The following is a 17,852-nucleotide window of genomic DNA, read 5'->3' on the forward strand; positions in this document are numbered from 1 at the left end:
TGAATCAACCAACAATAAAGTTGTGGAAGGTTTCCGGTTCACTTACCGTCAACGGACTAATCGGCAGAACTAACTAAGAAGAAGCGAAAGTAAACTTGAGTCGTCACACGAAGATTCATTTAAAAAATACAAAACTTTAAAAAAACATGGCGCTGACCAAAAATAACATGTTTTTTGGCTTTGTTTAATTGATTAATAATTTAATTACCAAACAAAAAATAAAGAATAAATTAAAAAACCAAATGGCAACCATAAAGTTTCGTATAAATAAGTTAAATTGTGTATCTTTTATGAATGTATATACCCATGTGTATACGCATAGGTATATGTATGTGTGTATGTGTATGCGCACGGGTATATGTATGTACGTGTATATGTATATGTTAACATATATGTATCAATATGTGTACTTTAGTAAGTTTTATTTTTTTCTGTTCTTTCTATTAACTTGTAAATTATTATCATGTTTTAAAATATAATTGCCTCGCTTGAAATGGGATGTACCCTGAGCTGGGCAAAGTGTACAAAAAAATGTAAATATGATACAGTATATAAATAAAAAAAATGTAAATTAAATTAAATACCGAATTTCCTCATTGCAAGCGCAAACCGAAACCGTTCGTTACACGTTTGTTGTTAAACTAAAAACCTAACCAAATATTTGGAACGCTTTTTACCTATGCAATAGAGCGAAAGGGCTTCTCTAGTTAATGAAAACTCTAATGTTCACATGTTGACTGTAGTATTATGGTCAGTAAGTTTGCCCACCATGCAAGAGTTCTTGGGTTTGATCCTCGACATGGTTAACATAAATTCTTACTGAAAAAATGTGATTTTACACTTTTTCCATAGTCACTAGACTTGTACCTATAGCGTAATACTGATTATCCTTCCATTTTGTCACAGAAATGATAAAGATACGCTGCGGTTGGTGTACCAATGCAGTGCCCTTTGTACCATTTTGTGCGGAAAGGGAAGTAATATGATTTTTTTGGGTTTGTCCAAATATTAGTCGACAGGTTGGATTTCCAGAAGTTTCACAAATATTTGGATCTAAATTTGTTGCAACAGAGAGGGAAACAGAAGATTTGCAAAAATGTGGATGTTTATACATAGGCAAAATGCTGAATATTTCACATTGTATTAAATGGTCGCTTAAACCAACCGATGACTGTTCGTAAGCCCCGTAAATGCATAGACTTCCATACTCCCTTATCAATAAAATTCTCCATCTCTGTTGCAACAAATTTAAATGTATTTTATTTAATGCAGGTTTTAACAGGTGACCGTTGATAAATGGGATTAAAAGAAGTATGACCCATCGGAAATATTGTCCTTACACATTGTAAATCACATGATATAACACTTAATACATAGAGAGACAAGAAATGTAAACATCTTTTGATGATGTGTTAATTTTTTTAGATTATCATAATAAAAACATTACAAATAATATAGAAAACGTTGACATTAATTCTACAACCCTCGCTATGCACGCGCCATTGTGGCTTGGAAGTTGGACTTATAATTTTTTCGCGTTCTGTATTGCTCGGATTGACCATGTGTTCAGAGCCGTCAATTTTTTTTCCAAATATCTCCTCATCAACTATCGGTGGGAGTATGTGGTTGGTGATTTTTTTATCTTGCTGTTTCCCTTGCTGCTTTGCTGATGGTTTCTTTCTGGATTTCGCTGTTGTTGGGCGTTCCGTTGTTGTCGTTGTTGTGGTCGTTGTTGTTGTGGTAGTAGTTGTTTTTGGAGGAAGAATTATTTCTAAGAGGAAAATCAAGAGTTTTAATACTAAATCGAATTGACATAGGTAAACAGTTATAATACTTCTACGTTGCTTAAAATCATCAAAAAAAAAAAAAATAATTTGCATTGACAGTTATAACAAATTTCTCATTATTAATAGAAATAAAATGCAAAAATTATATTCTGACAATATTTTTGTTAATTGTACAAATGTCTTTCACTATTTAATAATGACACTGGTAAAAATGAGATTTTTTTCTCACGAGTACCAAAAGATACAACCAATGTATGATTTTATCCTGTTTTCAAATATATAGATTTAAAATTTCCAGAAGTTTCCTAAAATTATTGATGCAAACATTCAAGTGGGAATGTTTATGGAAATACATATGTATTTATTTAATATTTAATACGATCACTTACGCACAACGGAAAGTTTGAAAAACTTTTTTTGTTTGGTAAGTATTAAAAATGTTACTAACAGTTTCAAGGTGAGCCAAAACGTTTGAATATCGCATTGTTAAGAATGAAAAAAAAAATTAAATGTTTGAAATTATAAATGCCTGTATGTTGGACATCTTGTGTGGTATGGAAAAACGATTATATATTTGAATTCAGGAAAAAAAATCTTATCAGAACCACGTATTTTTCTTTCTAAGACAAAAAATCGTTTTTTTGTTTGCCTAGTGTAATTAATAACTTTTTTATTGTATAAAAAAATACATGTTTTTTAGTAAAGACATCAGTACGACGGAATTCGATTTTTTTTTAGTAAAAACAAAGTTAATTTTTTCTTGCAAAAATATAATTAACAAAACAGTTGATTATTTATCATTAATATTTACAGCATTACCTTTCGGACGAACATTTCAATAAATTTTAGTAAATATGAGTATTGAATAGTTTATCGACTTTTTTATGTCTACCGGTTTCGAGACGTGCACGTCTCTTCGTCAGGACATAATTTACTCTAACTTAAAATTATAAATTAACCTATCAATATAGCTCAATAAACGGTGTTTCATTGTAAAAGCTCTCTTGTACATTATAAATTCGTGCTTCTGCCTTCTTTCTCTCGCTTTTGTTAAAACTATTCCTCCTATAACCCCTAACATTAAAAAATATATATAATCAGTGCACGTTGGTGTGAGCTACTAAAAGCATGTGTCTTGATAAAGTGACTGATGCGTCTCGATACCAGTTGACATAGAAAAGTGTGTAAGTGGTTATGTAAAAATGATTACCAACGTTTATTTAAATGTTTGACCACAGAATTAAGAAGATAGGCGGTGTCTGGGAATTTTGATAAATGGGTATTTAAAAATTGTTTTTCTCTGTTACTCCCTCGCAAATGTCTTCCCGATATGGTTCGGAAAAGTAAACTGCACGTCAGATTAATTTTGCGTAACTAAAATAGATAAAATCGACGTTTCGCTCTCCCGATTTCCACTCCCAAAAACTAAACACGTTTGTTTTAATATTTTAAGAAAAAGTATCAAAATAAAATGGTCAGTGTCTGTACCGTTTCTGTTATTTAAAATGATTGATAATATTTTTAATCCAAACGTGCGAAGACAGAAGATTAAACTGGGCGTTTTTTAAATTTTTTTAGTGGTCCTAGCTCATATAAAAAACAAACTTTCAAAAAAACAAAACAATAGCAATACGCCAATGGTACATATCTTTTTTGTTTAAAATAATAGATATTTACCTTTGGCGTATTAAAATCGTTACTTTTTAGCAATAATCCAGGGAGAAAACACAAAAATTCGTTTATATCAATAAATGTTGAACCGTTTTTCCTTTTAATGCTTGAAATATTAATAATATCTACCACCAGTTAAACTCCAACTATACGGATTAATGAACGCCAGATTATGTTGCTTTTTAAATCATATATTAATTGGAATCACATGCTAAACTTTCAAAGCAAAGTTAATTGCTTAAATATCTTTATTTTGTATTTGCTGATAACTATTTTGACATTTGGCAATCCGGATGACTAGAAATCGGATAAACGGAGTTCTAATGTATTTTATTTTAAGATAATTTATATATGAAGGTTGTGAATTGAATATTTTTTGATACTATTTTTTAACGCATGGCACATCGTTATCTTACCTTGCAGCCTGACGGATCCTTCCACCTTTCCAAGGGCGTTAGCCGATGTACAGGTGTATCCACCAAAGTCTCTCTTGGTCAAATTTTTTAGGGTCAAGTTCATGAGAAGGGCAAATTCGTTCAGGTTAACCTCAGAAAGCTCATATTTGCTGCTCTGGAGAAGCTCTTCGCCTGAAACAAGAGAATTTTTACAAATTAAATTAAGTTAACTAAGACTGAGAAAAAATCCCCCTGCAAACGGTGCTGTAATGTCGCGTAAGATAAACAAAAATATTTTTTCAAAATTTATGAAAATAATCACAATTAAGGCTTGTTGTAGCAACAACAAAAAAAAACGTAATAATTGAGCCCAGCGTGAGCTCCGGCACACCGCTCATAACAGACATAAGTCTTCGCTTTGCATGTATAAATACTAATCCTGTAAAACAGCTGCATAGGTTTTCACAGTTACTGTTGCCATTATAAATGGGTATTTAGTTAAGGTTTAACTAGATGTTAAAATTTTATTTGTACAACTATCTAAAATAAATACAATTCAATATGCTTTAAGCGATCCCGTGTAAGTAGGATTTATTCCGACGTTTCGGCTACACAGTTTGCCTTGAAGATGGCTACTGCAATGATAAGCGAAACGACGGAACAAACCCAATTTACACGGTATATCAGGGGTGGTATTCTGAACCGCTCTCACAGCCGTAGAAAATACTTTATCTAGTGTATTTTATACGTAAATATGAACATATATATAACTAAACATATATTTTAGTCTGCCTTCGCATGCGTTTTCTCCTACTAGGCATTACTTTATATTATAAATGCATAATTTTTTATTTTTTTAATAAAACTCCGATAATTTTAGAAATTATTTTCTGCAAATAAAATTCTCAAAAGCTCCGATTAAAATTCTCACAAGCAGAGTAATTAAAATTAGAACGTTATCCATAGGTATTATACTACACATATTTAAAATTTGCATTTCATAAAACAAAATTCATTCAAATGTTCTATTAAGGTTTGATATCAGATGTAATCCTTATTAAGATTTTCCTTTTAACTTCAACGATAAATCTTACCTTACGCTCCAGGTTAAAAAGGAAATGTTTCAGAAAACAGGGATAAAACTATTTCCTTCAGGATCGTGTAATTATTATATGGCTTTATCAGACGAGATGTTCTTCCGTTTCTCGTCCAATCATCTCGCAAGATAAATGACTGGCTTAAACACTGACTTGAGCTTTATTAAGGAGAAAAATCTTTCCATCTAATTCTGGAAGTGGATTCGGCGCATATTTTACGGGAGTTTCATTCCCCTGTGAATTGATCACGTACACTGGCGCCATCTGTGAGTAAAAATAATAATCATAAAACGTGACCGCTTCAAAACGCGAAATACTTCCAAAATAAGAAATTTTATTGGCGCGCATATCTGGCACATGCTATTTATTAGAAGTTGAGTAGAGTTAATAGACATTTAGACCCGACTAAGCGTTGAGAACCGGCTAGTTTATAGGGTCTTACTAAACTCGAAACCAATTTTCACTTTGTAAATGTTATCAAAGCTCCTGTCAATAGTAATGGACATTTTTAGGATGATATTTTTGCTATTAACACTATATTAAAAAAGGTTTATTTAATAATTTATACACATTTAGAGTTGAACGTAGTTATTCAGAAAGCAGTCAGTCCACAATTTTGAAAAATTGGATATTGATGTTATCGGGTGCAGAAAAGTCAATTCTATGTTCTGCTAAAAACAGCCAGACCGCTTTTGCACAGAAAACTGTATTACTCACCTTCTAAAAATGGTGTCGATCACAAAAAAGCATTTCTCAATTTGCAGAAAACACCCACATCTTATGTTTTTTTTAAAATCATTAAAACTTGTCAAATACATAATTAGATTCTTGTTTGCAATATAAAAAAACCAATGTATTCATTGTTTATCATTTGTTAAAGTCAAAAACATTCAAACTGTTTTTTAGATTTGATAATTCACTCATTTCACAAAAGTGCTATCATCTCAGTATAATTTTTATATGGCTGGCTGCTTTCTGCATAAGTACATTCAGTTTGTATTCATATAACTGCCAGCATATTGCCTAGATACAGTTTCTTCCTACTTTCCCAAACTGTTCGATTAAGGTAAATAAGTCGGAAAGGAGTATATTACAATATTTTAATTGTTAAAAAAAACTTTTTTTTTTATAATCAGAAATAAACCAAAAATCTACACTACACTATGAAGAGGGGAGGTGTCAAAGTATCAATAAAATAAACAAAATGGAAACATACTTTCGTAATAGTGCATAAGACCGTGCAAATAAAGACAATGATGAAGTTTAGTACTTCGAGAAATTGGATATGAAAAATGTTTTTGTACGCGCGGTTAAAATTAACTAATTTATTTATTAAAATTATTTTTTTAATTTACAGCAGAGTTTCTAAAAAAATATGAAAAAAATAATAAAAACGAACTATTTTGAATTAAATCACAATTTCTTGTGAATCAACCAATGTTAGAGTGTTGTGAAAGATTTACGGTTTACGGGAAGCCAATTGACCAATCAGCAGAACTCACAGTAGAGAACTTGTGACGTCAAGTGAAGTAATTTTAAAATTTTGAAACTTTAAAAAATCATAGCGCTGATAGCACAATACATATATTTAATTTTGGGATTGTTTGAGTTTTCATCATAAACCGAACCTAGAGCCCCTTCCGTAGTATCCAAACATACTAACCATTTAACCTTTCATGTGATTATTTCCTTTCTGCAACTAATGGTGCACAGGGAACACTGTATTGGTACACCAAAGGTAAAAATGCTATAAATACACCAGAGTGGAAGTTACATATTTTAACAGATACTTTTATTTTATGACAGGGAGGTTTACATACCCATAGATAAATGACGAAATATTTTAAGAAATACCTAAATAATGAATTTGTTTATGGAATGAAGAAATTAATTTCGACATATTTTTATTTATTTATTTATACTTTTACAGTGTTTGTATTCTTTTTTTATCCAGAATAACGTTCCCTCACTGGGGTGTCCCGTGCCGAGGGAAATATTTTACAAAACGTGAAACATGCCTAAGATTAGCTATTTAACAAAGCTAACATAATAACAACAATAAAAAAAACGAAATTCATCCAATTAACCCAATTATAATTAACACAATAAAAAACAAAAATATTCATAAAAAACAAAACCAATAAAAAATTTTGTTAACATAATGTGTTATTATTTCGCCATGTGTTTTTTTCCCATTTTTTAATTAATAAATGGTTAATCTCAATTTCGGTCCAATAACTCCCAAAAATGAAATGTTTAGAAAACTAGATGTAAATATTTATGTATTCTGTCTCCTGTACAAAAATATTATTTGATCTTCTTAATTCCAAAATATGTAAGAAATAAAATAAAAGCTGTAAAATTTGTAAACAATTTACCAGTCTTGAAGATGCCTACTAAAGCGAAAGCACTCGTTGCTCAATATAATAAAAAAGTAAAACTAAACCAGGAAGTTTTATTGATAACTTTATTTATAATTTTATAAAAATCATTAACCATGGAGTTTTATCAATAAATATCATCAGAAAACGTCAATATTATTAAAATATGGATATCTCTTTCTGTCACAATGTTCGCAGGTGTATCATGATTAGCTATCTTTTTATTTTGAATTGTCAAGGGCAACGCAATATTTGCTGAATATGAGATTCAGTTAACACGGGAATAACGTGTTAATTTATTTTACAACATTTTTTATTTATTAAAATTATGAACTGATTTCCGTCTACCATTTTTGTTTTAGTTTACAAAAAAAAAGAAATCGCTCAATTTTTACGCCTTTAAGGGGGACATTTTAAAACGAAAAAAAAAAATAGTTCATTCAAATCAATGTTTGATTTTAATCATAAAATTATGATATGGAGTTCTACAAAATAAACCCTAAGTCAATAAATAAATAAACTAAAATAATGATGCCATTTTGACAGTTTTAAACGGGTTTTCATGAGAAAACTTATACGTTACTCGTTAAAATATTGTTCAAAGTCTTTAAAGTATATTAAATTTACCTAATTCAACTTTATTAAGCGGCTAAAATTAAAAGTTTTCCACGGAAAAGTATGCTTATAGTACGAAATATAATGAGCGCATCAATCATAAATTTATCACCAAATTAAACATTTTTGAGAGTCAAAAAGTTAAGAGATAAATATTTATTGTGCAAAACTTTGATGTTGATAAATTCGAAATCTTCTCAGTGAATTATTAAAGTCTGATAAATATAAATTATGATTAAAATAGACAATCTGTCGTGGTATAATGGAAAGTTGGTAACAATGATTAATAGACTTGAGTGAGAGTTGAGTTAGGGTGGTGAGTGTGAACACGACCTTCCCTAAATTCTTCCCCTAAACGAGAACGAAACCCATTTGTAAAGAATTTTTTGAATGAATCATGTAAAATACGAATCTTACATAAACTTTATACAAAACTTTGTTAGCTCACAAAACAATTGTTTTTATTAAAAATATTTATGTATACATCAATTGGACATTCACAGGGATGACAAATAAAAGGTTATGGATAAAAAAAAGGTCCTTATCTTAGGAATGAGTAGAGAATATAGACAAAACCATGAACTCTTAAAAGACTGTGGTTAATAATCCCTTGCGCGCGGTGATGTAACATCGTGTTACCACTAGCGAAAATCGGAATATTAAAAAATTCTGACATGTAAAAAAAAACATGAAGACACTGTCATTTTCCATAAATTATGCAAATAAACATATATTTTTTTATGAATTAATACCACAGAATACTCATTCAGGAGAAACCGGACTATTAACAAATATCAACAGACATTCCTTTCCATTTGAAGAGTGTTCAGCATTTAGTGATTTATTTTTATTCAACCATTACCCTAACAATTTTAACTATGTATGATATTACCTCATGCGCAAGTCCGTATAAATTATTACTATTAAGATATCTTCTATGTTCTTATCCAGACTTCTACATCAACTCAAATGAAATACACTTACCACCCGATCATAAACTTACTAAATTGAAATAAAAATACGTTATTAATAGACACAATTAGGAAGCTTTCGAAATGTGGTGTTGGCGGCAAATGCTACGAATTCCGTGGACAGCCAGGCGTACGAATACATCAATACTCCAGGAACTGGACATAAGAGAAAGACTAAGATCCATGTGCGAGAAAAGAATCCTGCAGTTCTTTGGGCATATTTCCAGGGGGAACTCTGATAGTTTGGAGAAAAATATTATCGTGGGAAGTGTCGAAGGAACAAGGTCGCGTGGACGTCAACCGACAAGATGGAGTGGCACAGTCACTGAAATATCAGAATCATCACTGACGAATACCTATAAAAGAGCGAAATACCATTCCAGATGGAGGAAAACTGTCCACTGACGAGCCATACCTGGATTCAGGCGTAATCACCATTCTCAGATATGAGTCACGGATTAAAGAGAGAGGAAGATTAAAAAAATATATATATAACACAAATGAATTAATATTCTTCATCTTATTCTTTGTCTTCCAGTAGATCTAACGATCTGTTCTAATTAGACTACTCAGTCTCCCGTGATGAGGCCCAACTATCCTTCCATCGCTTAAGGGCTGTTCCGGGTGGGCGCCGTCCGGAAGGCAGTTCTTTGGCTGCCATGGACACCAGTCTATTGCTGATCATTCTGTTTATGTGGTCTCTCCTGAATTTTTTACGGAATCTGCTCCATTGCACTTTATCTTCGATTTCGCACGTTTCCCGGTTACACTCATTTCTGACACAGTCCCGCAGAGTGTTTTCGGTAATCGATCCGAGGACCCTCATCTCTGATGTTCTTAGCAGGTTCTTCGTTCTCGTGGTGTCTTCTCGTGTTTCTACGGAATATGTCAAGATGGGTCCCATACATGTTTTATAAATTATATTTTTGCTTTCAATTATAGGTTTGGTTAGCAAAACAGAAATATTATAAGTTTAAAATTCTGATGCTCTTGAATGTGATTTTTGATACGTAAAAAAAGAAGCGGCGTTAAATTTTAACCCTAGTCATATAAATATTCGAGGTCTGTTTCGTACAACACTTGTGGTAACTACAGTTTGAATCAATAATCGAATTAAAGCCGCACTTGTATGTAAAGCAATCAGAATGTGGATAATTAATTAAACATTTGTCGCGTTGAGTAATGTTTCGTTATAAGCGGGGCGTCCTCAGAAAGGGGATCGTTTAACCGGGGTTTAACGACATTAGCTTAAAACCGAGTCTAACTGATGGAGCGACTCAAAGTGATAAGACTTGTCCTAGTTAATGCTGTAAAACGACTAACAATTCTAATTAGGAAATCGGAGTGTACTTTAGAGGTGAATTTAAGTGTTTAATTGGTATCTCGCTGACAAATTATTTCGAGTTTAGCGGGATTTATTGGAAGGATTCTTGAGAGAAAACGGTCTGATTTAATTAAGATTATGAAAATAATTTATGTGAAACTTTAATAATTTTTTTTCAATTGTTTGTGACCACGTTACATAATTTCACATAGTTATGCAGAAAGCAGCCAGTCCACAATTTAGAAAATAGGTATTAGTGTTATCAGTGCTTCGATTATGAACGCTATCTTCATCTGTATATATCGAGACGGTATACTTAACTTCTGAACTGTCTGTATCTTACCTCGGTATGTTCTACCTACTTGTCATATCGACATCATATGATCAAAACAAGCCAATGGAATGACCGCAAATAATTAGTCCGCGTTCCATACGTCATTAATATTTGAAATAATTCTAATTTATAGTTAAAAGGCTTCTGTAATAAAAAGTGTTCACTTCAAAGCGATTATAAACTCTAATAAATCCTAATTCAAGCAAAAAATGCTCGCTTGAACATGAATTTCGTATGACTTTTGGAAATCACCAAGACAGTACGCTTAACGATTGTCTGTATGTATCTACCGATTGACTATAAAGCCGGCTCCTTTCAAAAAGATAGTAAAACATATGAATATAATAACTAAATAATACAATAACTAAATATTTTTTTTAGAGTGGTTACTTTTTGACGCCTAGATACTATTATTTGTTAATAGGACAGAACTTAGCGACATTTAAAGTTTGATTGACGTATCATTAAATATAAGGTCTGGATGTTTTCTGAAAAATGCATATTTTTGGTTGTGTGGTCAGCCAGACTCTAAACAAATCGGCAGAATTCCTCAAAGTTAAAACACATAGTAACATTATTTTTAAAGTTATTAAAACAAATGAATAAAGTGATTCTTCCCAATCAATACCCTTATTAAATATATACAATTCCTCTGTCTCTGATGTCACTGAACTTCCCCCTAAACGGCTTAATCGATTTACGTGCGGTTTTCAGAGAAATATAGATCTTAGCGCTGTGCGTGTTTGTTAATATTTAAATCTTCTATCTAATATGTTAAAAAAATTAAAGAGCATAAATGTTTTATTTATCCATCTACCTGGGTTTCATTTGAGGAGAATGCATTTACAAATAATGTAAAGATGTTTTGTTTTTAGTATAAAAAAGTTTGTTTTTAAATGTTTACAAACAGTATTTTTTTTTTGTGGAAATTAATCAGATTATTTCCTTACCTTCCTTATAACTTCTACCCATTTATTTCTTTTTATTGGATTTTTGGTAATACTAAAGTATTATTAAAATCAATACATTTTTATAAATTGTATTTCTACTTAAGAACGCCCCTCTATTGGTGAGAAGACGGCAGCCATATTTAAAAAAATATTTATTTTAGGTTTAGGAATTCAACCATAAACAAGTACCTAGGTACCTACTTATCAATGAAAAGTATTTTTCTAAGGTAATAAATAGCAGGCAAGCCAACGTTTGGGCAGGACAACGTCTGTCGGGCCCGCTAGTATAAATATAAAATAATATGTTCTATACATAATTACTTAACATACATAGAATTTTACTTGTGCTAGCTATTTTCTGCAAAAAAAAGGCTAAAGTTGTGTGGTCAACCAGACTTTAAAAATTATTAAAACTGGTCAAAAACATAATTTAATCCTTTTTTTGTGTTATTAAAAAAACGAATAACAGCATCATTTATATTTTTTTTAAGTAAAAAACATTGCTACTGTTGTGTAAGTTTGATTATTCACTCTTTTCACAAAAGTGCTATTATCTTAGTTTAACTTTTTTGTGACTGGCTGCTTTGTGCATAATTACGTTCTTTTTTAAAACAGGAAAATTTCCATGCAATACTTTATATATATACTGCAAATGTCTCCTGATGAGATCAAACATGCTTGTCTTATTCACTAGCTACGAAAGCATATCTGTTAATATCCGACCATTTGGGATGCTTCGGTATCACCCAGAAATGCATCTTCCGTTTGGGATGCTTCGGAATCACTGCTCGTTAAATTAGTGCTTTTCAGATTTGAAACTCTATAAAATTGCCCCTGAGTAGGGCCTTTTAACGTCACTCAACATAAACATAATAAAATACATATAAAACAAATCTGTTTTGAAGCACTTATTTTTTTTCTTCTACCGACCGATTTCAAAGCTACACAAGCTTATTTTCCTATTTTATTAGGATATCAGATAACTAAATATTATGAAATAAATATACATTGAAACATATTTATTTATTGGGGACATCAACAGTTATACATAAAAAAAGTATAACAAAAAAAATATACCGAGAATAAAACCAATGACAGATATCACAGAAATACATGAAATACTAATACAATACATGTAAGTGTGTTTGTGTGAGTGTAAGTGTGTGAGAGGGTGGGTAAGTGTGTATTTTAATGATTTGAGGGTGGACATGTGTGTAATTATTATAACACAAGTGTCAAAAATATATAAAATATTAAGAATCAGACATAAAATATGATGGAATTATTTATAAGACAAAAAGTGTGTTTTAAAACGCGCATTTTTATGAATATATGAAGGTAACAAGTCAAGTCTTTTTGTCATGTTCTTGTAAAAATGGGAAGTGTTAAGAGAGTTCGAAACCAGTCGGTGAAAAAAATAAAAATAAGTGGTTTTAAACAAAGTTGTTGTATATTTATTTTATTGAATAACCACAAAGTAAGTGCTTCAAATATAAATTTTAAAATATTTGATTTTTTTAAAAATATCGTATTAATTGTAGTATATCGGCTGTGTTATAAAAGAATTTGGTATGTTTCGGTAATTACCGAGGTGGATATTGCGTCAGGAATCTATATCCATCTGATACATCTGCTACTTACGAAACCATTTTGGGTGGATTCCGAAACATTCCTAACAGATAATATATTGGGTATTACGAATATGAGCCCCGAAAGATATTTTACCTAATAGGAAACGAAGAACTAGAATCCCAACCGCCCATTCGCTCTTTTGCTGCAAGACGTGCCCTTGTGATGATTTTCACAAAAATTGTGACGTATAAAATATCTACCGATAATATTGTTCTTCCAAAATGTGAAAATCAAAGGCCCATCTAGTGTTGCTTTTTAAACAAATTATGCGAAAGGTCCAATTTTGTATGATTTGTTCCCATATTGGCTTTTATCTGATAATTACGAGTTTTTTGTTTTCTCGATAAGCTAAAACTGGAAAAAAGGATAGTAAAATAAAAATTTGAGTCGAAAATAATAAAAGTTAAATGGGAAAGCTCGAAAGATGTGTTGACTTTTTTTACTTTTTCGGATGCATAAATATTATTACCAAATGCGGAATAAAATAAAACTAATATTTCTCGCCTTTGAGACAAAATTTGAGTCGCGAAAACACAAATTTATTTTAACTAATCAATACTTCCTAATCAGTTAATTACTCTGTTTTTGGATAATGGATAACAAATAGAATCACTTTAGTAATACCTGTAAGGCGTTCTATTGATTTATGAATGCCAATTTGAATATGACTTAAAATAAAGGTAAAACTTTTTATTAAAAACGATGCATCATATTTAATGATAAGCGACTAACTAAAATTAACTATGTTAAATACTTAGGACTAACAATAGACAGACAAATGACATGGATAACGCATATCAACAATTAAATAACCAAAGTGGCGACATTATCGAGCTTAAAAGAAAAGAAAAAAACTTCCTGTAAAAAGTATGAAGCCTATGTTAAGACTAAAATATGTTATATGCAACTTCTATGGGGACCAGGAAATCAAAATGACATAAACAGACAACAAAGACAGCAAAATAAAATATAAAGTTAGTATATGACTTACCTTATCTAACAGCAACTAAAGAACTCTTTAAACAAACTAATTAACTAAATGTAACTGAACTATTTAAACTAGAATCCTGAAAATTTATTCATAAATTAGCCACTGACGTAATTTAAGACGAAGAACTAAAACTTGAAAAAAATTATAGTAAACGGACACAATACGAGATTATTAGAAAAACATCATACAAAACCTTCTAAAACGAGAAAAGGACAGTCGCGACTGATAAACCAGGGACAGAAATTATATAATAAACTATCAGACAAAACTAAACAAAAGATTCAGACAACCTTTACAAAAGATGTTAAAAATATTATCAATAACAGTATAACGTGAATTTTAAATGCAAAAATATTTCGTTAAATATATGTAACCTGCAAAGGTTTATCAATAAATTTTCAAAAAATTAAATAATAATAATAATTTTAATTAAAAAATGTATCATCGTATTTAGTAAATACTTGCAATAGCGCCATTTTCGTAATATATGATACCTTAAGAACGCTCTACAAAGTGATTCTATGAATATTGATTTTAATTTAAATTACGGAAAACTCATATACCGCATTTAAAATCTTAATAAACCGAGGCTCGAAGAACCTATTTAACAAGGCTAAGATGATAGAATCATTAAGGCCTGTATGGCAGGTTAAATGAGGCCCGAAGTGCCGAATTTACCAGCACGACAAGGCTATTCAAATTGTCCGATCTAATTATAATTGTATATTTAAAATTCTTTTTTCAATTATTTTCAGTGACATTATATTTTAACACTATATTTTTCTTTTTCTTTTTAAATCTGTTTGTACTTTTTAACTATTTTCAAATGGTTCATTTTACGGTTTTTCTTTTGAGTTTCATGTGAATAATAAATATTTTTTGATTGTTATATTATCACCCTTTTCCAAACATTTTGAGTATATGTGCATTTTTAGTTTAACCATTTGTATAAATTTATTTTTAAATGTCATCTTCTACGAATTAGGGCAAACTTGCAATTCGTCCAAAATTCAAATGAATAAAAAAGTGAGTTATGAATTTAAATTTATTCAGAATACAATTGTTAACAATAATTATAACATTAACAAATTACAACAGGGATGGAAAACATTTTACAGATGACAATATGGATTTCTAGGCATCTACAGGGCTTTAGACCAGTTATTGGCTGGTTTAAGTGGCCACTTTCCACACTGTGTGACATTCACCATTTTGCCTATGTTTGAACATCCATATTTCTTCAATTCTTCCATTTGTTAATTTAAGTAAAGTTGAAGAGCTGAAATCTTTATTGTTGTGAAAAGATTCATCTTATCGAATCATTTCACATACTAGGCAACGCCTAAAAACAATTTTCTAATTTGTAAACAGGTTCTTGCACCAGTTGGTTTTATTACAATATTTTGAGCTTGTTCAAATGTTTGTAGATAAAAGACTGAATTGTTCGATCATAAGCAAAACAGTGATTGTTTTTTAAAAAAAATAAAATGGCGTTTCATAATAAATTGTTTTTTTTATTTATTTTTTTTATTTTTTTTTTATTTTTTAGAAAAAGAAATATTTGCGTTCTTATGATTTACCCAAATATTTAATTTTGAGGGCCATTTTCAACGAGTTGTAAATAACTCACTATTAGAAAATGGAATCAAGTTGGGGTAGAGTGGGATTCAAACCACAGACCTTTGGTCCGTGAGTCCGAGACACTAGCCACAGGACCACAACCCGATTGCTTTTGCCAATGTCATGTTGAGTTATTTTATAAACAAACTGGTTCGCAGTACGCAACCAGGCCCAACCGTCGGGTCTGCAAGCAAGCACAGTGTAAAAAGTGGCCAGTTAAACCAGCCAATAACAGGTCATAAGCTCAGTAAAAGCGTAGAATTCCACTTTCCCTTCTCAAAAATGTTCTCCATTTCTGTAATAATTTGTTGATCTTAATGATAAAATCCAAATATTGTAATTAAATCATTCAGTTCAAAATACGGATTTATTTTTGAGAATCTGACTTTCAAATTATTGGGTATGTTGATTTGCAAAGTTGGCAAACTCCTAAATGAAAATTATTTTACCCATTTTGTTTGTTGATTTCATCAAAATTATGTCATCACTACTAACTACAAATAATATATTGCATGGTTTTAATAAAAAAAAAACAGTTAAAGCTTTTATCGTATCAGTTTTTGTGATTTACTTAAAATAAACGAAGATGGATTTTGCCGGGTCCATCAGTACCCTCAAGTAACTTATAAATTTCCTCAATTTACGTATATGTACTTATTTTTTATAATGAACTTGAATAGAAAGTGTATTTATTTGAATAAAAAAAATATCTTCACTTTCACTAATATTTTTAAGTACTTACAATCACTATTATTTGAATACGCAAGTTAAATGATTTTCATAAATTTACGCTGTGTAATAAAATCAAACGAAAATCGATATTTTCATCAGATCTCACCGAGCGATTGCGACGGTCGCCTAGAACTGGTTAAAAATCTTCAACCCTTCTAGTTAGACCTTCCTCCCTTTCTTTTCCTGATTTAGTACCGAGATACCACCCCACGCCAGGATCTAAGAGGATGATCCTCGGTATAATCTGGATTAAGATGGCTGCGATTCTTGCCAGAGACAGGACAACAGGACGAAAAGAATCACCGGATTTGCCGGGAATTATAAACAGAGACGCTGTTTTCTTTTTGGTCTCTCTAAGAAATAAGACCGTAAAATCCATTAATAAATAGTCTGGGGTTTTGAAAGATGAAAAAAATATCTAACGTCATTTTTTAGTTAAAATCATAAACTCAAGATCATTTTGATTTCGTCTAAATGTTTGGAGACAAATGAGTGCATCACCAAGAGAATTTAATAAATGTCAAGAGATAACATTTTAAAGAAGGATATACAGAAGTCTAAGCAATAACAGGGCTTATGACCTGTCATCGGCTGCTTTAAGTAAGCAGCAGCAAGGCTTATTAGGGGAGTAAACAAATATTCTCACATCTCACATTTTCGAGATTTGCACTGGTTAAAAAGCCCAGAGAGAATAAAATACAAGTTTTTCTAGATAGTATTTAATTCCCTTCATAAAACAGCTTCAAGATACCTATCGGTATTGTATTAGGGAAAATACATGTCAAAGACAATTTACTCTTGTGTCAGCATTTGATTCAGGCAGACACTTTTCGAAATCTGGCGCTCCCCAAACACTAGATTTGAATATCGTGTTTTGCCGTTGCCAGCCTCTCTGCCTGGAACCAATTGCCTTCAAACTTACGAATCATCGACAGTCCCATTCAGTTCAGATCCCAACTAAAATCTTAATTCTTTAGTTTATCATACACTCTACTCCCTAAAAAAAAACGTTTTATACATCAGCCAATTATTATTATTAAGTAGCCATTTTACACACCGGGGAATATTCTCAATTTTGTCTTTGTTTTAACATACATCTAGGCCATCTAGGGGGTGAAATCCAGTTTATAAAAATTTGAACAAACTCAAAATATTGTAATTAAACCAACTGGTACAAGAAGTACAATGAATAAAAGAAGTAGGTAAAAAAAAAATGCATTAAAATATTAGATTTTAATCAAATTGGTATGTGAAATAATTCAATCAAATAAATCTTTTCTCAGCAATAAACGTTTAAGCCATTTAACTTCTCTTACACCACTAGATGGATGAATTAAAGAAATACGGATGAT

The 17,852-nt window shown here is 30.9% G+C and overlaps 1 protein-coding gene across 1 annotated transcript in view; it reads right to left on the reverse strand.

Annotated features, from left to right (window-relative positions):
- Positions 1–419: 419 nt before the first annotated feature.
- LOC148278765 (lachesin-like) overlaps positions 420–17,852 on the reverse strand; it is a 179,232-nt gene continuing 161,799 nt past the window's right edge. The window contains exons 8-9 of the mRNA XM_088230909.1: positions 3,875–4,045; positions 420–1,771 (exon numbers count right to left, since the gene is read on the reverse strand). Of these exons, the coding sequence (XP_088087035.1) occupies positions 1,422–1,771; positions 3,875–4,045 (521 nt within the window). The 3' untranslated portion in view covers positions 420–1,421. The remainder of the gene's footprint in view (positions 1,772–3,874; positions 4,046–17,852) is intronic.

This window comes from Micrasema longulum, unplaced genomic scaffold, assembly GCF_059751315.1.
Source record: "Micrasema longulum isolate JH-2025_06_02 unplaced genomic scaffold, ASM5975131v1 h1tg000829l, whole genome shotgun sequence".
NCBI lineage: Eukaryota > Metazoa > Arthropoda > Insecta > Trichoptera > Brachycentridae > Micrasema > Micrasema longulum.